The 24,204-nt window shown below is 53.3% G+C and overlaps 11 protein-coding genes across 11 annotated transcripts; 5 read left to right on the forward strand and 6 right to left on the reverse strand.

The window, feature by feature from the left end:
• Positions 1-398: 398 nt before the first annotated feature.
• NCS54_00783100 (Hypothetical protein) lies at positions 399-3,146 on the forward strand (the record flags this gene model as incomplete). The annotated part of the gene is made up of 1 exon (XM_053153238.1): positions 399-3,146. One exon carries the CDS (start codon positions 399-401, stop codon positions 3,144-3,146), a length of 2,748 nt encoding a protein of 915 aa, XP_053009213.1.
• A 657-nt stretch (positions 3,147-3,803) lies between these two features.
• Positions 3,804-5,974, reverse strand: NCS54_00783200 (AAA domain-containing protein; the record flags this gene model as incomplete). Its single annotated transcript, XM_053153239.1, has 3 exons — positions 3,804-4,672; positions 4,729-4,835; positions 4,941-5,974. 3 exons carry the CDS (start codon positions 5,972-5,974, stop codon positions 3,804-3,806), a joined length of 2,010 nt encoding a protein of 669 aa, XP_053009214.1.
• A 1,975-nt stretch (positions 5,975-7,949) lies between these two features.
• Positions 7,950-9,767, forward strand: NCS54_00783300 (Sulfatase domain-containing protein; the record flags this gene model as incomplete). Its single annotated transcript, XM_053153240.1, has 1 exon — positions 7,950-9,767. One exon carries the CDS (start codon positions 7,950-7,952, stop codon positions 9,765-9,767), a length of 1,818 nt encoding a protein of 605 aa, XP_053009215.1.
• A 1,091-nt stretch (positions 9,768-10,858) lies between these two features.
• NCS54_00783400 (Hypothetical protein) lies at positions 10,859-12,355 on the forward strand (the record flags this gene model as incomplete). The annotated part of the gene is made up of 1 exon (XM_053153241.1): positions 10,859-12,355. The coding sequence occupies one exon, from the start codon at positions 10,859-10,861 to the stop codon at positions 12,353-12,355; it is 1,497 nt and encodes a 498-aa protein (XP_053009216.1).
• Positions 12,356-12,979: 624 nt separating this feature from the next.
• Positions 12,980-14,510, reverse strand: NCS54_00783500 (Hypothetical protein; the record flags this gene model as incomplete). The annotated part of the gene is made up of 2 exons (XM_053153242.1): positions 12,980-14,082; positions 14,135-14,510. The coding sequence occupies 2 exons, from the start codon at positions 14,508-14,510 to the stop codon at positions 12,980-12,982; spliced, it is 1,479 nt and encodes a 492-aa protein (XP_053009217.1).
• A 1,158-nt stretch (positions 14,511-15,668) lies between these two features.
• Positions 15,669-16,664, forward strand: NCS54_00783600 (Hypothetical protein; the record flags this gene model as incomplete). The annotated part of the gene is made up of 2 exons (XM_053153243.1): positions 15,669-16,015; positions 16,067-16,664. 2 exons carry the CDS (start codon positions 15,669-15,671, stop codon positions 16,662-16,664), a joined length of 945 nt encoding a protein of 314 aa, XP_053009218.1.
• A 401-nt stretch (positions 16,665-17,065) lies between these two features.
• Positions 17,066-17,660, reverse strand: NCS54_00783700 (Flavin prenyltransferase PAD1, mitochondrial; the record flags this gene model as incomplete). The annotated part of the gene is made up of 2 exons (XM_053153244.1): positions 17,066-17,208; positions 17,396-17,660. 2 exons carry the CDS (start codon positions 17,658-17,660, stop codon positions 17,066-17,068), a joined length of 408 nt encoding a protein of 135 aa, XP_053009219.1.
• Positions 17,661-18,177: 517 nt separating this feature from the next.
• On the forward strand, positions 18,178-18,566 carry NCS54_00783800 (Ferulic acid decarboxylase 1; the record flags this gene model as incomplete). Its single annotated transcript, XM_053153245.1, has 2 exons — positions 18,178-18,417; positions 18,492-18,566. 2 exons carry the CDS (start codon positions 18,178-18,180, stop codon positions 18,564-18,566), a joined length of 315 nt encoding a protein of 104 aa, XP_053009220.1.
• A 1,299-nt stretch (positions 18,567-19,865) lies between these two features.
• NCS54_00783900 (AB hydrolase-1 domain-containing protein) lies at positions 19,866-20,750 on the reverse strand (the record flags this gene model as incomplete). The annotated part of the gene is made up of 1 exon (XM_053153246.1): positions 19,866-20,750. The coding sequence occupies exon 1, from the start codon at positions 20,712-20,714 to the stop codon at positions 19,866-19,868; it is 849 nt and encodes a 282-aa protein (XP_053009221.1). The 5' UTR covers positions 20,715-20,750.
• Positions 20,751-21,577: 827 nt separating this feature from the next.
• Positions 21,578-22,061, reverse strand: NCS54_00784000 (Hypothetical protein; the record flags this gene model as incomplete). Its single annotated transcript, XM_053153247.1, has 2 exons — positions 21,578-21,925; positions 21,981-22,061. 2 exons carry the CDS (start codon positions 22,059-22,061, stop codon positions 21,578-21,580), a joined length of 429 nt encoding a protein of 142 aa, XP_053009222.1.
• A 1,056-nt stretch (positions 22,062-23,117) lies between these two features.
• On the reverse strand, positions 23,118-24,050 carry NCS54_00784100 (Hypothetical protein; the record flags this gene model as incomplete). The annotated part of the gene is made up of 1 exon (XM_053153248.1): positions 23,118-24,050. The coding sequence occupies one exon, from the start codon at positions 24,048-24,050 to the stop codon at positions 23,118-23,120; it is 933 nt and encodes a 310-aa protein (XP_053009223.1).
• Positions 24,051-24,204: the final 154 nt, after the last annotated feature.

The raw sequence follows: 24,204 nt of genomic DNA on the forward strand, positions 1-24,204 counted from the left end.
CATTTCTTTAAACAATCACACCCACCCCCGCGTTGAATACTACTAGACGTTGTCGATGCCAAGCGCCAAGCCTCGGTCTCCTGGAAGCATTGAACATGGCCGTTCCTGGTTCGCCGAGACGTTTCCGAAATGGACAATTATGTCACCAATTGAACAGCGCGAAGCCAACTCCGCGGACAGCTAAAGCTCGGCTGATGGCAAAGTGGGGCCCATCTGTTGAAGCTGTTCCCAGCAAAAGACGCGCCTCGCGTAAACGGAACCGGAAGCGCGTCGCCCGCCCATTAACACGTCCTAGCTCCTACATCATAGCCATCATCCGTCGTCGCCAGTCTGACAACAAATAACAACAGTTCCATCGCGATATTCCCGCGCTGTCGGCCGCGGCTTCAATCATAGCAATGGACTTCAACTTTGGCCAGGATGGCGCTTCTGGCTCTGCATCGTCCACAGGCTGGTTGGGCTTCAGCTCATCCCAGCGCGTGATGGTCGCATCATCGTCGCCTGGTGCGCCCAACCCCATTGGAGGCCCCGTTAACGACATTGAGGCCGATGATGCTTCTTTCGCCGAGTCCTATCGCCCAGAGACATCACCTCTCTTCAATCCCATGTTTGTGCCTCGCGCGACCGTCCCAGAGCCCGCCGGTTCCCTGGGAATCAGCCCAAACCCTCCCGCCCGTCGCTGGCCTTGGCAGCGCGACTCGTCGGTTCTTGATGCCAGTGTCGATAATCTCGCGTCGCCAACAATTTCTGGACTCGTCCAGCCCGCAAACCGCCCAACCCCATCCGAAGAGTCTGCTCAAGATGCCGATGGGCCTGAACCCGCCAACCTCTCGTCGCCTGGACGTGCCCCATTGTCGCCCTTGCAAGAATCGGCTGCGCAGGCCGAACACGACGCCATCAATCACCAAACCACCGCCGAGAAGCTGGACGACACTGCCCTTGAACCCACCACAATCGGGACGCGAATTGAAATCACCGAAACTGTCATCCAGTCGTCCGAGAAGGAGCCCGAGTCGGGACTTGAGCAACAGGACGAGACTGCTCAACGTGGCGAAAGCGAACGTGTTGAGGAAACGCCGCCTGAACCCGCCGACAATGAAGAGATCTCCCAGGAGCTGCGGGGTTCCCCAGAGTCTGCACCAGCAACTGCGGAGGGTGCCAGCACCAAACTCACACTGCCCTCCATCGAGGCAGATTCCACAAAGCGAATGTCGGCGCCTCCAGGAGTCGTCCTACCGGCCCAGCCAGATAGCCCTCAGGCGCGTAGGGCACTGTCAACTCCATCTCTGGTTGTCGAACTCAAGTCCTTGACAGAACCAGAGAAGGCCGCCTTCGGCGCTGAAATCCCTGCCTCTGAGGAGGTAGACGAATCTGCCGCACCACCTTCTTCCAGGCAAGGCCGACGGACTACCCAGGAACTTTTGTCGAGCGCTGCTGGGTCTGCCGTGAAAGGTGTTCGTGGGCGTCGTGGCCTTGCCTCTGCACCTGCCTCCCCCGCTGTCAAGGAGGCTCCTTCATCTGCTGCAAAGAGGGCACGCAAGTCCATGCTTGCCAGCATTGCTACAACTGAAACGCCCAAGAAGCGTGGACGCCCACGAAAGAGCGATGTCGCGGCCACACCAACTACGGCCCCGAGCACTGGAAAGAGAGGCCGACCAAGGAAATCAGATGCAACCCCAAGCGCTGTTCCAAGCGCTGCTGTCCCATCTGCCAAAGGTCGCCGTGCTGCTAGCGCCAGCAAGGCCGCGCCAACTCCTCGACGGGTCACCATCGCACGATCCCCAAAGACCGCACCCCGGCCTCGAACAGTGGTGGCGCGAACTTCCAGTGTCCGTTCTCGTGGAGTTTCAAATGCGGCCACTCCAGTCACGACACCTGCCATCACTCCCAAGCGACGTGGTCGGCCTCCAAAGAACACTCCTCAGCCAACCTCTACCGATCCTGAGGCTGAGGCTCCTGAAACTGAGGTACCTGAGAGCACCAGCAGATCTGCCAAGAGCACACGAACTGTGAAGCCACGTGCTGTTCCATCCCCTGCCAAACGAGCTCGACCCAGCAGGAAAGCAGCTGCGCCTGCTACCAAAGCCGAGTCTCAACCTCCCACACGAAGGAGCCGCCGGGCCGCTGCCGAGCCTAAGGAGCAGGAGAAGCCCACAGGTGCTACAGTTGCAGAGGCCCCCAAGAGACGCGGGCGTCCACCCAAGAAACTCGACGCCGCAAAGCCCGAAGAACCCGCCCCAGAGCCCAAGACTAGGAAGCGCGGTCGTGCTGCTGCAACTGAAGACACCCCCGCAGAGGAGCCCATGCCAAAGAAGCGAGGTCGCGCGGCCAAGGCTGCACCGGAAGAAGCTCCAGCTTCCAAGCGAGCCCGTCGGGGAGCAGCGGCATCCAAGGTTGTCGAAGAGGCGCCCGAACCCGCACCGGCAAAGAAGCGTGGAGTTGCCGCCGTTTCTAGGAAGATGGCCAAGAACGCTGCGATTGAGCCCGAGCTCACTTCCAAGCGACGCGGAAGATCGGCTGGCACAGCCACTACGACCAACGGTGTCGCAGCCGATACCACAAAGAAGCGCGGTTCTAAGCGAGTAGCTGCCGAGCTCGAAGCAGAGCCCGAATCTCCCGAGCCTCCTACAAAGAAGCGTGGCCGATCCAAGAAGACTGCCGCTGAGCCCGAGCCTGAGGTAGCTGAACCCCCAGCAAAGAAGGGCCGTGCCACCCGAAAGGCCAAGGAACCAGTCGTTAAGGACGATGAACCAGCCACCGGACGACGGACCGGACGTTCAACCAAGGCTACCAAGCCCGCAGCTGAGGAACCAGCTCCTACACGCGGCAGATCTAGCCGCGCCAAGGCTGCTCCTGTAGAGGAGGCCAAGACAGCTTCCAAGCCTCGTGGTCGCGCTGCAGCGAAGAAGGCCGCCGAGCCCACCGTCGAAGAGGAAGAGCCCAAGTCCAAAACCCGTGGTAGATCCACCAAGGCGAAGTCCGGCAAGGGCGAGCTCCCCAGCACAAAGTCGTCGGATGCTCCTACGACAAAGCGAGGACGAGCTGCAAAGGCACTGGCGGCCAAGGCTGCTTCCCCCAAGGGTGTTGTCAAGAAGGGCAGGGCGGCGCAGACAGGTGTGAGGAGGGGACTCCGGTCAAAGGCTTGAGTACCTGTTGAAGTAGACATTGATGAATACGTATCTGAAAATTGGTCGGGAACCGGTTTAGTGGATGGTTATATGGCTTGGATGGGGCATGGCTTTTGTGTCTTGGTGTTTTGGTAGATGAAGGTTCTGTCATGGGCGAGGAATGGAATGGAATGGAATAGCATCATGAGAAACAATCCTTTGAGGTCAATCAATACAAACACTTGAGTATAAGATGACATGTTCCGTTCAAGTTGTAATGTGCTTGTGCTGCAACCGGCTTGCTCAACTAACGCGATCTTGGTGTCCATCACAAGAGAGAAGCCTTCAGAGTCAAAACCTGCTCGTCTCATTCTAACCACAACCATCCATAGTCGATCCATCATCCGAAGAATTGTCCATGTCTATTCTTCGCTCTGCTGCTTCTTCCTCTCTACCATCACTCTCGTTCCCGCATTATAAAGACCATCTCACTTGTGCCTGAGGGCATACTGAGGAAACGAGAAGGGCTTATACATATCCGACTACCGAACCAGATGTGGCAGATATGCTACCGTTCTACAGAATCGCTGTTAAAACCACTTTCACCAGACTCCTGTCCCCCAAGCTATCACTTCGCTCAAGCAACTCCGTCACAGTAGTCCAACCTGCTGCTCGTACGTTAACCAGCCCTTAAAGTTAATCGCTGTACAACGCCGGACCCCCCTCTCCACTCCTTCTGGCGCCTGGCTTCACCATTCGGATTCCATGCTCAAACCGGGCCAGCGTCATGGCATAGTTATTGTTCCAGCACCAGGTATGGACTATCTGGATGGCTGTCTTGATCTCTCTGCCGTCAAGCTCCCATAAAGCTAGCTGGGCGATGTCCTTGTCATCCAGCGACATGGCGTAGGATTCGTCATAGGATTCGTCCGACACCCCTCCCTCCGAGATACGTCCTCTCTGCTGCGACAGACGGTCGAGAAACATGTGCCAGATTTTCTTCCGCGCCTCTCGCGCGAGAGGGGAGAACACGAGGTGCATGCTGACCCTGCTGTTGAACGCACTATCGATACGAAGAATCAAGTTTGATGTGAAAAAGATGATGCCGCTAAAGTACTCGAGCTCGCGAAGAAGGGCGCAGACCAGCCCGTTGCGCTCAACATCGCGGGGCTCCCGCCGAGCAATGAAGATATCTGCCTCGTCTAGCAGGATTATCGCGTTCCACGCCGATGCCATTTTCGAGGCACGCTGGAATTTGGCACCCAAGGAGGCGACCTCGGTGCCCAAGTCATCGGCTTGCAGGTGATATAGCGGCCGACGGAGACGATCTGCGATGGCTTCGACCATCAGGGTCTTGCCTGTACCAGGGGGGCCCGAGAGCAGAACAAGAAGACCTTGTCCTTTGTCAGCGATGACATCTTCCATGGCCGTTGAAGTGCCGTTAGTCATGTTGTGACTCCGAACAACGGAAAGAACCATGTCTTTTTTCTCCTCATCAAGCACGAGTTGTGAGTAAGCCTCGCAGTTCCAAGTCATGGGCTGAATGTCTTCGACAAAGAACTGGCCTGGGCAAATGAATCGTCAGCTAGCCGTTGGAGCACTCAAGAAAGACAATACCTACACCACAGTTTGATCTTCAGGGAAAAGCCACTAATTATCTCGTTCATGAAGACAAGTTCATCGGGTTTCTGGAGCATCTCACTCTCGTTGATGACTTGGTCCTCGGCACTGAGTCTCTGTTACTGGCCATTGGAATTGTTGTCTTCTGGTCGGTCCCGCATCCACTCTGTCGCAGGATGATTTTTCTCTCGCTGTCCCATGTTTAAGTGATACTCGTGATAGCCCCATGCGTCGATTAGGATGCGGCCGTTTACATTTTGCCTCAGCGTGCCACGATCGGCCTCATATATGGCGATGCCATTGTAGGTACGATACGCGACGCCCTGCAGGTCAAGAACCTTTCTGCCTCGCGCAGTGAGACGCTCCGTGATCGAGTCTTTGTCGTTGTGGAACTTAAAGGGATAGCAACCGAGTTCGCGAATAGGTTTATTGCCAGCAAATTCCGGGATGATCAGATTCCCTTTGCTCCAGTAGAAGCCCTCGCCGGAGAATGAAATGGCCTTGCAGGTGATGACAAGCCGGCCGTTACCTCGGCTCCCCTCGTACTCGATTGAATCAACTTTTCTGAGAATATGGGAGCCCACGCAGTAGCTGTAGACACTGGAGTCGCGAGGAAACAATGTCCAGGCCGTCCTAAAGTCGGTCAGTTCACTCTGGCGAAGCTTGGCCGTCTTGGCACTTAGGGCCCGGAATAGTTCGTTAAGTATGTCAACAAACAGCTTGAGGAAGGGCTCAAGCGGGTCATCGTGCTTTTCGCAGAAGAGATCCACGATTTTACTCTGTTGAAACCAAAGGGGGCGAAAGGGCTCCCTGAAAGTGGCAACGCTTCGAGGGTCAAGGTGTACGTTCTCCTCTTTGAGGATGGGCGCGAGGGCAGAAACCAGCAGAGGATTTTGCACATCGACACGGCAGATTCTCCAGTGATAATCGCCATTGAACCCGACCTTGCCATGGTCCTTGATCCTGAAAAGCTTGATGGCGGCACTGTCCTGATCGTCGGCAGCCTCTTTCGAGATCTGTCCCCGGGACTCGTCTGTCCATTGATTGACGCCGCCTGAAGTTTTGTCTTCGTACATGGTCTTTATGATGGGGTTTGCACCAAAACCGGGTAACCTGGTGTCTTTCCTCCCGGGAGCTTGCATTTCCTCGTCGCTATCGAGATCAACGGGCTGGCGCGAAGGCGAATCCTCCTGATAGACCTCGTCATGCAGGCGTTGGCGAGTATCGTGGGAGTTGCCGTGAGACATGGTGAGGGGCTTGCCTAAATAAAAATGGATGGTAATGGGCGAGGGTAAATGCTGGATGAAGAATTATGGATGAACAAGTTCGGTTTCGGGACGTCTCGTGCTGGAAGAGGCATGGGGTTAGTAGAGAGCCACGAGATGAAAGTAAGGCAACCTGTAGTGCACCTGCCACAGGAAGTGCATCATAGCGCAGTAGGTAGTTACTTTCAAACTCAACTAGTGTCGTATAGTTCTAGCATTGTGTTGGAAACTGCGTCCTTTGCTAGATGTTGTCATGACACATTGGGCTTCCCTGAACGTCACGGAGCCAGCATGGTATTGCCGACCAGCCTGAGGCTGGCGTCTAGCCATTTTATTGATCGCACTGGCATAGCTCTGACGAAATCCTTAGGCAGCAAGGGAAAGTGAGGCGCTGGCACGATAGAGCGACTTCACTGGCTTGCGTTAGCATGGATGTTCTTGCTCTGTTGTAGTTGTTGAATGGTGACTCAAGTCGAGGTGAAGTTGTAGGCACGGGCCAATGGGAAGCGGGGAGGAAGAAACTCAATCCCGCTGCCTCCGTCTTACCCTGGATGAGAACCTGTCGCAGCAGGAGATCGCAGCATCTCTGAAGAATGTAGCGGAATGAGAGTTTGATTCTTCTCTAACATGCTTCTTGCATAAGACTTGTCGCGTTGAAGAGTACTCTTGTCATGCACCTCGAAGTTTTGACGTCTGAGAATACAGCGGCGGGTTTGGGGAATCATCGTGGGAGAAAGAAAGACCATTCTCCTACAATTGGGAATTCAGAGAGCCCAGGATCATGTGCATCGTATGCAAACCTCCAATTGTCTTGCCACAGAGATTGTAAGCTGATGTACACACTCTCAATTGACCATAGACGGGTTTAACCTGAGTGGTACTGCATGCTTGGTGTGATCGGGTGGACGACGTTCCAGTACTGGCCGCTCCCCTCAGCTCCTGCTCAAGTACGGATGTAAACGCAGCTGTTTTCAACAAGCGGGTTTAGCTCAGTTGGGAGAGCGTCAGACTGAAGTCAAACTTCAATCATCCGATATCTGAAGGTCGTGTGTTCGATCCACACAAACCGCAAGCGTTTCTTTTTTGATCTTCTCGACTAGTCGCGGCGGAGCATCTCTTTTTGCCTCTGGGTCCATCCATCATCCCCACTGTGGATGGAACGTCCTCAACACTGAGAACCTAACCTGCCTGCCCGGCCTGGAAGCTATGTCTGGGCACATTGTTAAAGACTTGGGGTTCTAATCGATGTGGCCGGTCAGCTGGTTTCACTTTGGCTCAATCGATCGCTCCTTGTGTGATGGCTAAGCTGTCGAGCTCTGGGGCCTCTGTTGAGCCCTGCCACCACCATTGGGAGGAGCGGGCATTGCATAACGGCCACATAGCCTTGTATTACAGTACGGAATACTAGCCGCCTCTATGAAGAAGCGTCTTGTTTGGGAGTTAAGTGACTGACTGGTGATTGAGAGAGCGAGTATCTACCTACTTAGCATCAAGGTAGCCTTATCTACTCGGACCGGCCGGACACTGCTTGGCATGGAATACTCATGACACAGGACTGCAACTCATCATGAGAACCACAGAGCCAAGGGCTATCCTAAAACGGCCAACATCATCTATTGCGGAGCGATTGATGCTTGGTCATCAGCGAGCGAGATCCGATGCACCGCTGTAGCAACCCAGAACCGCACCAATGCGAATGGGCCGAGTCAACACTCGATCTCAAAAGGATCCCGCGTGGCGCATTAGATCATCATCTTTGCGACCTTGTTGATGAATTGATAGGTCGCTGCTCATGTAACCGTCGACGTCGGAACTCGGCCTGGAGGGCAAATCCGACGGTGTCTACCCCACCAACTGTCAACCTCCTCAGAGCGCCAGGTATAAGAGGGCAGCATCGAGTCAATATGATGGAGATTCAATTGGCTTTTAAATCTCTTAAAAGCTTTTAAATTTGACAATGGCTACAAAGAGACCCAACTTCCTCGTCATCGTGGCCGATGACCTCGGCTTCTCAGACATCGCCTCCTTTGGCGGCGAGATCAAGACTCCAAACCTCGACAAGCTTGCCAACAATGGTATTCGCTTCACAGATTTTCACGCCGCGGCAGCTTGTTCGCCATCTAGGGCCATGATCATGACTGGAACAGACCACCACATTGCCGGCCTGGGCAACCTCATCGAGTGGACCAACGTCTCCGGGCAGAATGACCCCAATGGGACCATGTCAACCAACGTTCAGCGTGGCATGCCCGGGTACGAAGGGTACCTTAACGAGAGGGTTGTTGCACTGCCTGAGATTCTGCGTGATGCTGGGTACCAGACCCTCATGGCTGGCAAGTGGCATCTTGGTCTTACGCCCGAAAGGAGTCCCAAGGCCAGGGGGTTCAACCGCAGCTTTGCCCACCTGCCGGCGTGCAGTAACCACTACGCATACGAACCACAGCTAGAAAAGGGCGAAGAATCGCCCGAGTTTCTGACCATGAGCGTCATTGCCTTGCACAGTGAGGATGGGGAATACGTCCGGAAACTACCCGACGGGTGGTACTCTTCTGATGGATACGGCGACAAGATGTTGCAATACCTCAAAGATTGGAAAGAAGACGGCGATGAGCGACCTTTCTTCGCATACCTGCCATTTACCGCCCCTCACTGGCCTCTCCAAGCTCCCCAGGAGTACATCAAAAAGTACCGAGGTGTCTACGACGACGGCCCAGACGCTCTTCGGCTCGAGCGCCTACAAAAGCTCAAAAATCTCGGACTCATCCCCAAAAACATCGAGCCTCACCCCGTCGTGGCTGATGAAGTCAAGGAATGGAGCGGCATGACCGACGAGGAACGCGCCAACTCTTGTCGCGCGATGGAGGTTTTTGCCGCCATGGTTGAATGCATCGACGTGAATGTGGGAAAGATTGTGGACTACCTGGAAGAGGTTGGGGAGCTTGACAATACCTTTGTGTGCTTCCTTTCAGACAACGGCGCTGAGGGTGCGGCTTATGAGGCGTACCCCATTGTTCAAGGATCCATGTTGCAGCATCTCAAAAAGTACTACGACAACAACCTGGACAACCTCGGAAATGGGAATTCATTCATTTGGTATGGCCCGCGATGGGCTCAAGCTGCTACAGCGCCGAGCAGACTCTACAAAGCATACACAACCGAGGGAGGTGTCCGCGTTCCCTTCCTGATGAAGCCACCGTCCTCCTTTTCTCAGACCTTCAAGTCTAACGACATCACGCATCAGTTCGCCACAGTCATGGATCTCGCACCGACCATCCTAGACATGGCCGGCGTAAAGCACCCTGCCCCGACCTACCAAGGCCGCGAGGTCGTCTCCATGCGTGGTAGATCCATGGTTCCCTACCTCTCCGGCACATCCTCCCGTATCCACGACAAAGACTTTATCAACGGCTGGGAAACCTGCGGCCGCGCAGCCTGCCGCAAGGGAGACTGGAAAATCGTCTTTATCCCAAAGCCTAAAGGTCCTGAGCGCTGGCAACTGTACAACCTCGTGCGCGACCCGGGAGAGGTACACGACCTTGCCGACTCCGAGCCTGACCGTCTACGAGAGCTCCTCAAACTCTGGGACCAGTACGTGCTAGAGACGGGCGTAATACCTCTAAGCCCGGAGCTGGGTCGGTGGATGGCGGCCATGGATGAGCAGATGCCCGAGAATGCGTGGATCGAGTATGAGTACTGGAAGGACGGGGCAAGGGATGATCCGAAGAGGTTTACCAAGGAGATCCCCCGGTTTGAGCGTCGTGTCACGGGATTCTAGGCTGCCCTTCTAGAATGTCGGTGAATTTCTTTCATGTCCGGGTATGCGTCCCGACGGCGACTTGCAGATGGGGGGCAACGAGGGAGGAGGGAAGAGGAAACTCTCTCGATGGACTGCGACTGTGACATAACCCCCCAGCTTCTTTCTTTTAAGAGCAGATGAATCTGTGGCTCTGGACCTCAAAGCCTCTTGTTCTTTGACGAGTGTCATGTCTGATGTAACATGTCATGGGTCACGTCACTGCTTCAGGCATCTCTCTTGCATCGTGACAATTCACCTATTCAGTAAAATAGAACAAAGAGCTGTTATTTTGCTTCAACCTAGACTGTGACAAATTGTTTCCTTGAGCCGAGTGAATGGTTCGGTGCTATTCACCCGCAGTGCGTGCCCATCACTGGCGGGTTGGCACTGACAGACTACACGCTCAAACATCAACACCACCAGAACAAGACGCACATCCAACTGTGACCATACCAAAGGAAATAGACTTCCCGTCAGTCAAGTCGCTTGCCGCCTCTCTGCTTGACCATCTTCACGCCCATCGCGCAGCTACCCGATGAGAAGGGGTGTGCAAAAACAAACGGCTAGTAAACTTGCAGCTGTCCATGTTTGGTAGCATCACCGGCAACACAAGAAAGACACCCATTTCCTCTAGATATATGAACCTCTCTTCTCTTGCCTCTTTTCTCTTTCAACCTTTTTTCTTTCTTCATGTGGTTTTCATTTTTCCCCTTCCCGTGTTTCTCATCCCTACTTCCCACACCCAAGCGTGCATGGCAGTGTTTTTGCCAGTGACGACGACGGCACGGCTTCTAGAATGCTGCTGCATTGAGAAGAATATCTCTTTGTCCCAAATGGGATAAATTATTTCTTCTTTGGCATTGACAATAGCAACTTGAATGACACCGCGTCTATAAATTGCTCCCCTCAGATTTCGCGATCCTCACTCGCCTTCTTCAACCTCACACTCTTCTTCCCGACTTGGACAGACAGAGCATCGATAACGCCCCTTTTTGGCATCAATTGTCACATCACGCACCAACTTGGAGCATCAATACCTTTGCAAAATAACCCATTGTCGACTGCTCAAGATGCCTCGCCCAGAGACCCCTGATACGTCAGGCTCAAGCCCAGGAATGTCAACACCAGACTCTCACCCTCACTCTACTCCCCCGACTGATCTCAGAGGCCTCGACTCCGACTCTGGGACCTCGAGGTTCACCATCGGAAGGCAATTCGCCATCATGTCCCAGAACAACGAATCTCCCAGTCTGCGTGGGGCCCGGATCTGGGCTGCCAGCAACGCTCGCGGTGGTGGCCAGGACCAGTCCTCTTCTCCTCCTGCGTCTGACTCTCCTTGGAACCGAGTGTCGGCTGGATCTTCCAGTACTGTTGTCCCTCCTCGATCTCACCCCTCTGGCACCAACGTCCTCAGCTATATGACAGCTGGTGGCAGCGTCGAGCAGCAGGAACCAGCTCCTCAGTCTCGTGTCGCCCAGTTCCTCCTCCAGAACCCTCCTCCCGGTGCCCCTCTTCGTCAGCCAACTGCTCCTCCCGCCGACCATGCCACCTCGACCAACACTCGTCAGGAGTTTGACGCTTCCATCTGGGAGGGCCTCTCTCGTTTCTCTCACCTCTCGATGAACGACCAGTCTCCCGCTCCCCGTCGTGTCCAAGCCCCTGAGACACCTCAGCAGCCTCAGTACCATCCCGTCTGGAACAGCCAGAACTTCGACAACCAGAGCTTCGACAATCACAACTCGGCCGAGACCGTCATCTTCCAGAGCCCACCAGCTCAGCAGCAGTCGCCTTCGTCTCCTCGTGGTTTCCGTCCCATGGCTGCCATCTCGCACAATGACAGAGCCTTTGGCGCCCGCATCAACCCTCGTGAGGTCCTCCCCGCCGACCCTCGAGCCTTCTCGACCAACTATCGCGGAGAGCATAGCGTCCGCAACGCCAGTGTTGACGACCTGCCTTTCGAGCAGAACTGCGCTCTCTGGCTGACCAACCTCCCCCCCGACGTCACCTACCAGCAGCTCCTGGCTCAGATCCGCAATGTCGGCCGCATCTGGTGCACCGTCATCAACGCCCCCGACTATGATCGCCACAACACGGCCGCCGCCAAGGTCGTTTTCTTCACACCTGGTCCTGCTCAGCGCCTCCTCCAGAAGTCGCTCACCCAAGGCCTCGAGGTCAACGGCTACGCCGTCAAGGTCACCCACAACCGGGTCAAGTACGGCGCACAGACGCTGACGGGGAACGCCTCTCGCGTCCTCATCGTCACCGGTAAGACGACGTTTGTCAACCCCGAGAGCCTGACCGAGTTCTTCAAGGCGCGCTTCGTCTTCGAGGTGGACGAGATCATCGAGCTCATCAACCAGGGCAATCGTCACAAGGGCGGGCGCTCCGTCGTCGAGTACAAGTTTGGAAGCTTCCGGTGCCAGGCGCAGATGGGCAAGATGGCCCTTGAGAAGGACAGACCCGAGGGTTTCGAAAAGGTCGACTTTGGTCCTGACCCCTGCGAGGTGGGCGACACTCTCGCTTCGTACGGGATCGCTGCGGAGCGCATCCAGGGCAAGGGTATCTGAGTCAAAGTTTCGAAAGTGGATTTTGACAGTGGAGGTTGATTGATAAGATTGAGCGATGTCGCACTGGAAGGCAATTGTAATCGCCGCAAGTCGGAAAAGTATTGCTCGTTGAGGGAATGGAATATGCCTCAGTCATGTCGCTAGCACAAATAAGTGTGAGGCGATACATAGTCATGATGGACTAGACGAAAATAATTTAACTCTTGTAAGCATGTACCGTGGTGTTTGCTCATGATCGTGAAGTGGGTAGCCTTTGGTGTTTAGCTTCGGCGACTTGGCATTGTAGTGTTCGGAGTGGATGCCCTCATGTAAGCAACAGCCTTGCTAGGCTCAGCCATATGTCAGCCAAGCTAAAGATAGAGAAACACGGACTCACCGTTTAAGTTCATCTGGCCGTTCTTAGCGCCAGCCTTCAAAGTGTCGGTTGCGACTTGTCGGAGGAGGCGTCCCGGCGTCTCATGATGGCTTCGCCTGGTCCAACCAATCTGGCGCCACCTCAATGTAACATGCCCATTAAGAAATAAAGTGCGAAAACTGCGAGATTCCATTTCCCATACGCCAAACCCGACGCCTGAAATCATCTATTTGGGTATACTGTACATAATCAATACAATCAAGGATTCATTAACGCAGGTGCTCATCCCACGGCAGCCAGCTTTGCCTGTGAAACTCGGGCATGCACTTGACCTTTTGGGGCGGCTCGTATTGCCACTCGATCCGAACACTCGCTTCGTCCTCCTCTGCCACCACCTGGCTCGTATAGCCCTTGAGCTCCTTGAGCCTCCCGGCGTTCTTGTCCGAGTACTCGAGGTTGACGCTCGGGATGGCGGCGATCTTGCGGTAGCCCTTGAACCACAGGTCCTTGCAGAAGAGCTGCGGTTCGCCCTGGAAGCACTCGTCCTTTCGCGAGTCGCGGAAGCGCAGGCCGTTGAGCAACGGCGCAGCTGAGAAAACGGTCGCGCCGTTCCAGCAGGCAAAAACCTGGAAGGGGAGAGCGGCCTCGTAGCGGCTCTTGGTCTTGGGGTCGCTAAAGAAGAGGTTCTGCGCAAAATCCCATCTGCCCTCTGAGGTGATGTTGAAAAAGAGGTCGCCGTCTATCCCACGTGCGACCCATACGTCGTAGAAGGTAGGATCATCAGATGCGTAGGTCCAATCCATGGCGCACGTCATGTCGGCGTTGAGGTTCTTGCGCTGAAACGCAAGCTCGAGAAGGTCTTCGGTGCAAGCGGCGACATCGTTGATGAAGAGAACCGTCGTCTCATCGGACACTGGGGCCTTTTTCTTGAAGAGAGGCTGGAGGGCCAGGTTGCGCAGCTGCGCCAGCTTTCGGATGCGCGCGCCGTTGGAGGGATTGATGGCCGAGTTGTTGTAGAAGTAGGTGACACCAATTTCCTCGAGGAATGGTCGCAGTGCAACAAGGACATCGGCTGTGCCGTCAGGCGAGTTACCCTCGACGATGGACAAGGCGCAGCGCTCTGGTCCGAGGAAGCGCATAGCCTCCACCACACTGCCCAACAGGCGGGGGAGCAAGTCTACGACATTGCGCAAATTAAGGGTGAAGAAGTAGTCAATGTGCGGCTTGTCATCCCGCTCGTCTTGTTTCTTCAGAAGGCTGGCGTATCGCTCAGTGTCCAAGGCGGGACATTCGAGGCGCGGGAGCTCTTTGGAAGCGGGGTCGAGAATCGCGTTGATGTACGGTCTTATGCGCTTGGCGGAGAGGATGGCTCCTAGAAATGATGTTAGTAAATATCGCGGGTAAGGATGCGAGGCAGCGCTGACCATTTTTTACGGAAGATTTTGGGGGTTCGGAAGAGAGAGGTGTCGCGATTGTGTTGTTAGAGCCTGTCTTGGTAGCGACCAGGGTCGGTGTGGGAGTCGAGAAAGATGAAGTGGATGAGGTGGAGGTCGCGACAGAAATTGATGTTGAGGTTGGGGGATCAGGTATAATCGAGATGTAATATGGGCGTGTCGTCGTCGTAGAGTATGAAGACGAAGATGATTCTGAAGATTGAGCTTCAGCCGAGTCTGTCGAATGCTGTATTGGCAAATAAAGATTCGATAGCCGAGTGAGGTGCTCGCGGCCCAGATAGAGGCTCGTTGCGATCAGCAAGAAGCACAAGGCCGGTATGAACAGGAGGATAACCCTTTGACGCATTTCGATCTAGTCATGACATGGAGAGAATAAAAGACTGGACAGACAGAATGAAGTTCTGCTGACGATAGAAAAGAAAAAAAAAAAGATGGGCACTCGAGGCAGGTATAGTCGAGCGGCTGAGATGAGATGAGATGAGATGAGAACGAGCAGAAGCCCCACAGTGACAATCAATGGATGACAGCCCAGACAGTGACAGCCCGTCAGCAGGGATAAGCCACGGGTACGGGAAACGAATGGATCAGCCCATCCGCTTGCTCTCATCAGGCTCTCGATATGAATACTACGTGGTACTGTGGTGTTTAACCCCGTGTCTAATTCCTACAGTAGGGTGTCATCCTCAGCGGGTGGCGGCGGGTAGTGACACCCAACGTCACTGGCTGGCAGCCATACGAGGGCGGCTTTCAGCAGGTGATGCGTTGTATTCCCGGCAGCCGAGGCCCACCTCTTTTGGAAGTTCCATTGCGAGATCACAGCCAAAGACGCTATCACAGGCTATTGAGCACTACACGAGATTTGCTCCAGTACCTGCGTAGTATCTCTCCACGCCATCCCAAGCTGGGCATCCTACACGAGCCTGTCAGGGGCACACGCCTTTTTATCGTATCGGGCAGCCTGCTTCTTCTCATTTCCTTCTGGTGCCCGCCCACCTCCGCCTCAATCCTGCAGTCAAGGTGAGACTTTAGCGGCAACCCGTTGGTGGCTGTTCTCACTGCATCGTGCCGAGTCGCCGGGGTCCTTGACCAGGGTCCAATCGGCCGCTTGAACAGACCAATCACGATCGTGCAAGTCATTGATTCACTGCAGGGAAGATCCAATTCGGGAAGCCCAATCAAAGCCTGACAGACGACGTCTGAAACACCATCAAGAGCGAGGATGTTGATCTCAAGATGCTACCAACAGATGAAATATCCCTGGTCGGGCTGTGCGTGACATAGGATTTATGAGTTGTACAATGAGGCTGTAACCAGAAGGCATGATTTATCGACCCGTAGTGGGCAGAGCCGTGGATATATGGAGGCATCGGTTGCGGTGCTTTATCTGTGACAGATCCGATGGCCAGAGTCCCCTTCCGACTCCCATTCTTTGTTTTTACCGCATTTTCAAAAATACTGATACTCAAATCCCCTTCCCATCAAGGGAGGTAACCTCAATCCAATCATGCCTCGCGTGTTCTGGCTTCTCCTCACAGTGTTTCACCTCAGCCTGTCTCTCAGCCATGCCGCCCCATCAGTAACTGAGACACCGCCCATCGGCAAACGTCTGCTAGCGCGAGCCATAACTACCGAGTACTCGACATGCGGCTACGCGGACGGTGACCCCGACGAGCCGAGGACCGCCGAGCCGGGGCACAAGTGCCTGCTGAACCCCAAGAACAAACTCTTTGCGTACTGCGACGTCAACGCTGATCTGGAGCACTGTGGCATGGTTGGGAGGTGCTTTGATCAGCATGATTGTAAAAAGGGATGTGGCAAGATGACTCAATCAGAGTTGCTTGCCGTATCTTGGTACGCTGCTATCTATTGGTGCTGGAGGTTAAACAATTGACGTCGTGATAGTGAAAAGAAGGAATATTGCTCCCTTGCTGTTCTTACCATCCAGAAGGGCCACACCTACACTAACATCGAATGCGGCGCAAGAGCTGCTACCGACTATTATCAAATAACACCGAATGCCACCGAAGGAGCAACCATCGACGGGACTACTACCGCAACTATGAAACTGACCAGGACGGTGAGCATACTTTCAGCGCAACCTACCACTGAGACAGCGGATGGAGTTTCTGAAGCCGCCGAGCCGAGCACCAAGTCAGAGATCCCCGCGGAGACAACAAGTGAAGTCGCCCCTGAAGCTTCAAACGAGGAGTCTTCAGGGGAGGCTTCAAGTGGTTCTACAACAAACACAGGCGCCATCGTCGGAGGTGTCATCGGAGGTCTGGTGGTAGTCTGCAGCACCGCCCTCGGCGCCCTCTACCTACTACGGAGGAACCGCAGCCAGGGTACCGAACCAGAAACTACAGAGCAAGGCACGCCTCCACAAGAGCTGGCGCAAACATGGGCTCACCAGGAACCGAAACAACTGGCAGGCTGGGGGCCGCAGGAGATGCAGGGGAGCACGCACTTTGGAAGGGATAATGCGGTAGAACTGCCGGGCTGATGGATTGCAAGGGAGGCCTGATGACTAATTTTGATAATTATAGAAATAAACAGGCTAATTGTAGCCAAGAGTTTTGGTTTTTCGTGAACTGGTGAGTCCCTCGATGTATGGTTTGATTCTTTTTGCCTCGGTTCAATCTCCATCTGGGTGGATGCCGTCAACATGTAATCCTATAGGCTCCATCGTAACGGATGTATCTGCCAAGACAAGCCAAAGCGCCTAGTTGATCTGATCGGGCCCAGGTCATTGATAAGTAAGTTCACAACGCCATCTGAAACCCCAACTGGGTAGTTGAGCAGTGTATGTTGAAAATCTCTGTTCTCAGCCCAATCTCCGTACATCTCAGACAACATGCACCCTTTCAACCATCAGTTGAAGCTTCCACCACTAATAGAACCCAGCTATGGCTTTTGAAACCCGTCCCATCCATCAAACTCCTCAGTATCCAAGTCAAACAAGTCCAGCATCCTCCCAACACCGTGATCCACCAAATCATCCACAGATGATGGCTTGATGTAAAATGCTGGCACTGGTGGAAAGATGACTGCGCCGTTTTAAGTAGCAGGCAACATGTTTTGTAGATGGATCCCGCTCAAGGAACAGTATCGTTACGAGCACGAGTCTATGCCGTTCATTGAGCACCACGTCCGCGGAATGCGAGATGAGACCGTCACAGTACCCCGTGCTGATAACTGACAGCGTTTTCATGCTACACAACACAACAATCATACCGTCGACTTGAAAAGACCCGCTGGCAACGGGCGCCGCCATATAGCGACATCCATAGACTGTATCTGCCAGGGCGCGAGCATTGGCAACAGTATAATCCGTCTCATACTTGAGCGTGTTCTCCGCCCACTTGCTGATAATCAGATGCGTCTCGACGTCCAAGCGGCGCAACGCGATGAGGGTCTCAATGCCAAGGATGGAACCTGTCGCGCCCGTGAGCGCCACGATGATCCTCTTGCGTCTCGGGGTCCGCGGGTTGGAAGACATGGGACAGGGGTGGTTGCTCTGTGTGGGTGAATACGAGGTTCGTTTAGCGATGTGGTTTTGGGGCACTATAGCCGCCCTTTTATTACTGAAGCATCCGATAAGCTTACTAGCCCCTGCGAGAGTCACATTTACTAAAGCTCCCTTTTCTGGTTTCGTGAGTAGGTTCGATTCTGCTGGAATCTGTGCAACGGATGGGATCCTGTGAAGCATTTGTCAGATTCTCCAGTGTCCGAGAGGATATAAGAGAAATAGTTGATGAGTGTATCCGAGAACTTGGTTCACAAGGCCCTGTTTCGGATCGAGCCGACGGATCTAGGAGATAAAGCGGGCATGTTGCAGAGACCCTCTACGTCCAGGGTCGGATCATGGTCAACTCGACGTCGGTCTTTGACATTTGGATATTGACTCGAATGACGCGGACTACGCAATAGGATAGAGTAGTCAGGTTTAATACATTTCTGAGGACGCTCTCAATCTTCAAAACCATTCCCAACACCTCTTCTCCCACCTTCACAGCATGGCAACCAGCTCACCGGAAGAAACTCCAAAGTCCTCAGCTCAGAGCTACCGACGTTTCATCCAAGAACTCCAAGACGAAAATAACCTGGTAGCCATTGATTCAGAGGTTGATCCTCATCTGGAGCTCGCAGCCATCGTCCGCAACTTGTACGAAACCGAGGACAAGACACCACTCTCCAACAACGTCAAGGGCCGCGAAGAAAACGGCCTCTTTCGCATCTTGGGCGCACCTGTTGGAGTGAGCAAGATTCCCAGAAAGACATATTTCGGATTGCCAAGTCTCTGAGCTTATCTTCCGACTCTAGCGGCTAGGAAATCATCCACAAGATCCGTGAGACCAAGAGGTTGCCCGAGGTTCCGCCTAAGGAGGTGCTTCAGGACCTGTGAAGGAGAGCCAGATTTTCGGAGACGATATCGACTTGATTGCCCCTCTAACCCCCCTCCTACATCAGGATGACGGGGGAAGGTTTTTGTAGACCTTTGGTATGTACATTCTTCAAAGTCCCGATGGATCTTGGGTGATCTGGAGTATTACTCGCAGTATGATCAATGAGAACGACCCTAGATCCCTCATCGGACCCGTTATTCTAAGATAAGATATCTGGGTTATTAGAAAGATGTGGTAGGACAAGGGAGAGGATATCCCGTTTGTCTTGTGTTTCGGCGTGCCACCTGCCGCTATTATGGCTAGCGGGATGCCTCTACCTAAGGGTGTTTATGAGACGGACCTTATCGGGGCACTTACTGGGAGTCACGTCGAGATGACTAAATGCGAGACGAGCAACATCCTCGTGCCAGCTGATGCAGAAATCGTCTTTGAAATGGTCGTATCTAATACTGAGCTAGCGAGCGAAGGGCTAATGGCGGAATACTATGGTCACATCTTCCCATAAGAGTCTAGGCAATGCCCCATCTTCAAGGTTAACGCTATTACGTACCGAAATGATCTAATTCTTTCTATCTGTGTCACGGGAAGAGCAACCGAGGAGAGTGAGACTGTATGGGAACTTATGCAAGCGGTTGAAGTCCTTACAATAGGTCAAGACGCAGGTCTCCCCATCAGGATGGTCTGGAACCCAGACAACCATGGAAGAGTTTTGCAACAAAGCCCGCCACGTCGTCTTTGCATCCAAGCCTGGATTCTACATCCCAACTGTTTACTTAGAGACGACATTGATCCTACTAAATTTAAGGACGTGGTCTGGGCTGCTGCCATACGGTGTTAACCACGCGCAAACGGGTTCTTCTTTGATGAGTATCCGAACATTCCCCTAATCCCTTATGTTGGTTATGGAGTCAAGTCTGGCCGGAATGCGTGGAAGGCGTTGCGGTGCTGTCTGTTCCTGAGCGAGTTTGAACATGATCGGTTGCTGTGGAGGGAAGCTTCTTTCAGGGGCAACTATCACGAGGAGATCCAAGAAGAGGTCAAGAAGCAGTGGGAGGCTTACGGATTTAGTAGTGCGTAGAGCCTGAATGATAGATGATGACTAGAGCTGTTTATTCATACTGGAAAATTTTGAAAATATGTCTTTTACATGCTGTACGCCCCTGGCGAGATTTGAAGATTTGCGCTGTCTCTAATGCAATGCATGCACATATCTTCCCGTTCGCCGCACGCCTCTGATACCTCGCCGCCTCAATGGCCTTCTATTGATCTCGATTGCATGAACTAAGATATAATAGCAACTAATTGGAAGCCTTTTTTCCATCAAAATGCTCGACCCGGCTCAAAAAGTGGGCAATCCGTTCCCACATGGCCACGGGGTTCGAGTACATGACGAAATGGCCACTCCGAGGGATCTCAGCCAACTCAACCCCAGCCCTAACCAGTCTTGGCAGATATGACAAAGAAGCATACTGCTCTCCGAACATGTATGTTCTTGGAAAGGGGAAGCCCTCGAACGCTTCCAACAGGTTGCCGCTGTCCGTACATTCCACCATGGACTCGAACGTGGGCCGTACTGCTGCGGTCTGCACTCTCCCACGGAACGCAGATGCATAAAGGCCGTTTCCGTACAGTGGTGACTGGCGCGTGCGGGTGATGAAATCGTCGACAAACGTTTCCGGCTCATCAGCTGGGTAGTCTAGAATCTGACGGCTGAGGAAGCAGTCCTCTGGTGCCAGATTGCCCTTGATGTTGATGAAGCTGCGAACAGAGTGCTGATGCTTCTTCGCGAGCAAAGTAGAAACAAGACCACCCATGGAGTGGCCGACGAGGTGGAATTGGCCGACATTGAAGTGGGCAAGGACAGACTCGGCGATGGTGACGAGGAGGGGCATAGACAACTGCGATAAATCCGACATGGTTGATTCTCCAGTTCCGGGAGTATCGTAGGCTATAAATGGACGATTGGCAAACTGTTTTTCAAGCGAAATGTCGACGTAGTCTTCCTTTGTGCTGCCGAAGCCATGGAGGAAGAGGATGGGCGTCAAGGGTCCATCACGCCGGACTGCCGAGAGACGTATAGTGAGACCATTAATGGAAAGCTCCAGTGTTTCTCGGATGAGTTGCTGAGTAGCTGCTGGTTTCGTCATGTTGCACAAGTTGAGGTGTTCCAGTGGTGATGTCGATACTCGACCTCTCTGGGAGGATCAATCGCACTCCTTTCTACTATTTATGGGTTCCCATCTCGTGAAAAATTTTCTATTATTAATTCTGTAGTTTTAAGAAGCCGACTTGATTCATGATATCCCGATACAAATCCATTACTCGATGTGAACCTAAATCTACGCCGAGCGTGCTCGGCAAGTGGGCATTTTCGCCGTTGTACTTCGGCAAAGAATATTCCTTGCCGCGGCATCCGTCACTTTGCCGAACCTCAACACTGGCACCCCAGGGGATGGATAAAGAGAGATTAAATTTATAAGAACTTCCAGACTCTGAGGTGGGGCAAGAATGAGTGGTATGTATGAGTTGAACATCCAGGAAATAAAAGGGGGTCTATCACTTTCTATGAAGCTGGAAAACGCGGACTGGTATCCCCCCAGGCCAAGGCTTCTTGGGCCAATGCATCATCATCTTCGAAAACTCGATTTAAACCTCTATTGGTATTCGAAACAAACTTGAACTTTTGATACTGAACTGGCCTCCAAGCCCAGGCGCAAGACTACCCGGGTGGTGACAGCTATGGTAGAGCCATTATCCCCATTATTGTAAGCAATAAACTCCAGAACTCAGACCTCGTCTTTTCCATATCTACCCTCGGTCTCGCTTCGCCACCGTTACGCAGAGTTTTCATCTTCGTCGTCAGAGTCCGGGTCGTGTCGCATCCCTACGTCGTTGGGATACATATCCTCCAGGATTTGCCAGATTCGACGACGGTTGCTTAGCCCCCCTGCAAGGACCACACAGGCCGACTCGCCCGTAGCTCCAGGCTTCAGCGCTGAAGCCGAGCCCCTCAGCCACCGTGACGGGGCTCATGACTTGGCGGGTCAGCTTCTCCCAGTTCCACTCGGTGTTTGGCGGTGCAGAGTGCTTTTTTGTGAATGGCTTCATGATCTAGGTTCCACAGGAATGGAGTTCTGACAAAGACGTGCTTCCATTCTTCCTGGGGCACCAGATAGTTGCAGTCTAGGGGTAGGGAACCTTGTGGAAGCAAGTCGACGATTTGGTGCTTGACTTCTTGTGGAAAGCCCCGAAACAACTCGTTGAATCGGGTGTGATCAGAGTCTTGTTCCTCATGTGGTTCCAGGCCGGAGACAAGGCCGGAGGTCAAGTCTGGGATATGAAGAGGATCAGATTCCCACTAATACTCTGGTTAGTTACCCAGCGACCAAGTCCTTCGGGGTCACCGCACTTACCCAAGCACCGCGAAGCTGTCGGTATGGCGGTAGCCCGACAGATCCGTAATAATTATCCACGGGGAGGTAGTGTCTCTTCATATCCAAGTTCTCTAGGTCACGAGGCTTATCATCTTAAATATTGGGACCGTTTGGGATAGCGGGGAGATAGGGACTATATAAATATCCGTCCTCGATTATGGCACATCGCCGTTCCAGAGTTACCCAGAGATCACCAATTGAACGAATATTGGCTAGCTAAGATGTCTTAATGACACGAGACGCGAGGTCCAGACAGGCAAAATGTATCCCCACGATTCCTCGGCTCGTCTCGTCGTCGAATGTCTGGGGTTCGAGCACTTGGCCGTCCGGCAAAGTAACTAATAGACCAGGGTTCCATTCAACTTCGGCAAAGCGAAGAGATGCGGCATCATCCGGGATAGAAAGGGATGTGTGTTCAGGACCCCAGTTTGGCCAGTAAAGGCCTTCGAAAGCGAGAGCTATTTGTTTCCAGAGGCACTCACTCCAACATCGGGGAAATTGCTTGTCAAACACACTCCTCGAGTGAGGGTCAAGCTTAACTGCGCATATCGTACAGATGGGGAATTCGTTGAAAGTAGACATGGTTTCTGAGAGGACTCCAGGTTGGTGAGGATTGAGCAGCTATCTTACAGGCCCAGCGTGTGGCCAGCGAAACTGAGCCTCTTGGGCCAGGATGGATGGATGATGATTCAAGACAGGTTTTTAGAACCAGGGGCTCGTAACAGTTGAAATCTCTTGGAAAATGAACTTGGCTGTGGGATCGTGTTTCCCCTGCAAGTCAAACACCGGGCCAGACTGAGATCATTCAGACGTTGCACAAGGGCTCCGAGCCCTGTGTAACACAAGGTGAAATGGCCACAATTTGAATCGTTTCCGGCAAACAGTTGACCATTTGGTTTTGAATTCGGTAAAAGAATCTTTGTTTCACTTTAACTGGTGTTTGCTAAGGTGATATCAAAGTCATAAAGAGAAAGATTAACGAGGTGGTCTCGTAACGATGTAGCATTATTGTTATGCAGCGCCACAATGTTTGTGTACACTCGAGAACAACTTGGAGACGCAGAGCCAATCAAGCTCAGTCTTCAGCTGATGCATGTAAAAGGCTGTATATGGTCTCTACCTGAGCCTCTTCCACCACAAAGCAGCTGCAACTCCGCCCCCAACAACACCAATCCCCAGCGAAATCTTGCCCACCATCTTGCCAAAGGCCAACCACCACATCATGCCATGCGCAAACACAAACTGCGAGGCATCATTAAGCCTGGGAAACCCTGTTTCTGGCACCGGCTCATCCAAAAACTCGCATAGCGGCTCCCATCCTTCCTGGACGCGGAACTCGAGCATCCGATCCGCAGGCACTGTTTTCTTGACTAGTTCGTAGTGGTCTATAAAGGCTTGACGCGCGGGAGAAGTAGGAGAAAAGTCATTCAAGGTGCGGAAGTTGGCAGGCATGACTTTTAATGCGTGCTCCCAAAAGGGACCAGCCAGCGCAGGATCCCATTTTCCTAGAGTCTCCCAGAGAGGCCATCGGAGGATGCGTCCAGCTGTAGAGTCCATACTGCGTAGCCAACTATTCACATCACGCTGAGTGACGACGACCTTGGCCTCAGGGTACGCAGCGACGAGTTCCTCAACGAAGCAGATGGCGGGCACATCAGCCACGGCATCGTAGTCGCCCAGGATCTTGTCAAACTCCTTTCGACCCCACGGCTTGCCCTTTCCGTTGAACTTGGCATCGAGGGCCTCACACCATAGGCCAAGGCTAGTCTTGGGACTTCCAATGGCAACGGTCATGTGATACGGCGTATAGCCGAGCCGCTGGAGAGCAGTAAAGATGGCCATCGTGCCTGTGCGCGATTGACCAAGGCAAAGAACACGCATTGGCTTCGTGCGCTTTCCGGGGTGAGAGTCGATGAGGCGGCCCGTCTCAGGGTGAGACTTGAGGTTGTAGAGTTCACGGATCTTGCGAGGATCAAACGTGTCGAGGAGGGTAGTATTTTGGTCAGTAGGCTTGGCCGTCTTGGCCATTGAGGTATCGGGGGTAGCCATTTCCACGAATTTTCTCAAATATCTGGATGAGATGAGTCGAAGGGTTAGGATATGTCTGACTAGATAGTGGGACAGACAACTGTTATATATCCTGTTGATATAAGCACTAAGAATGCCATTGCGGCGGCGTAGGCGAGATGCTGACACTCGGGCT

This window comes from Fusarium falciforme, chromosome 6, assembly GCF_026873545.1.
Source record: "Fusarium falciforme chromosome 6, complete sequence".
Taxonomy (NCBI): Eukaryota; Fungi; Ascomycota; class Sordariomycetes; order Hypocreales; family Nectriaceae; genus Fusarium; species Fusarium falciforme.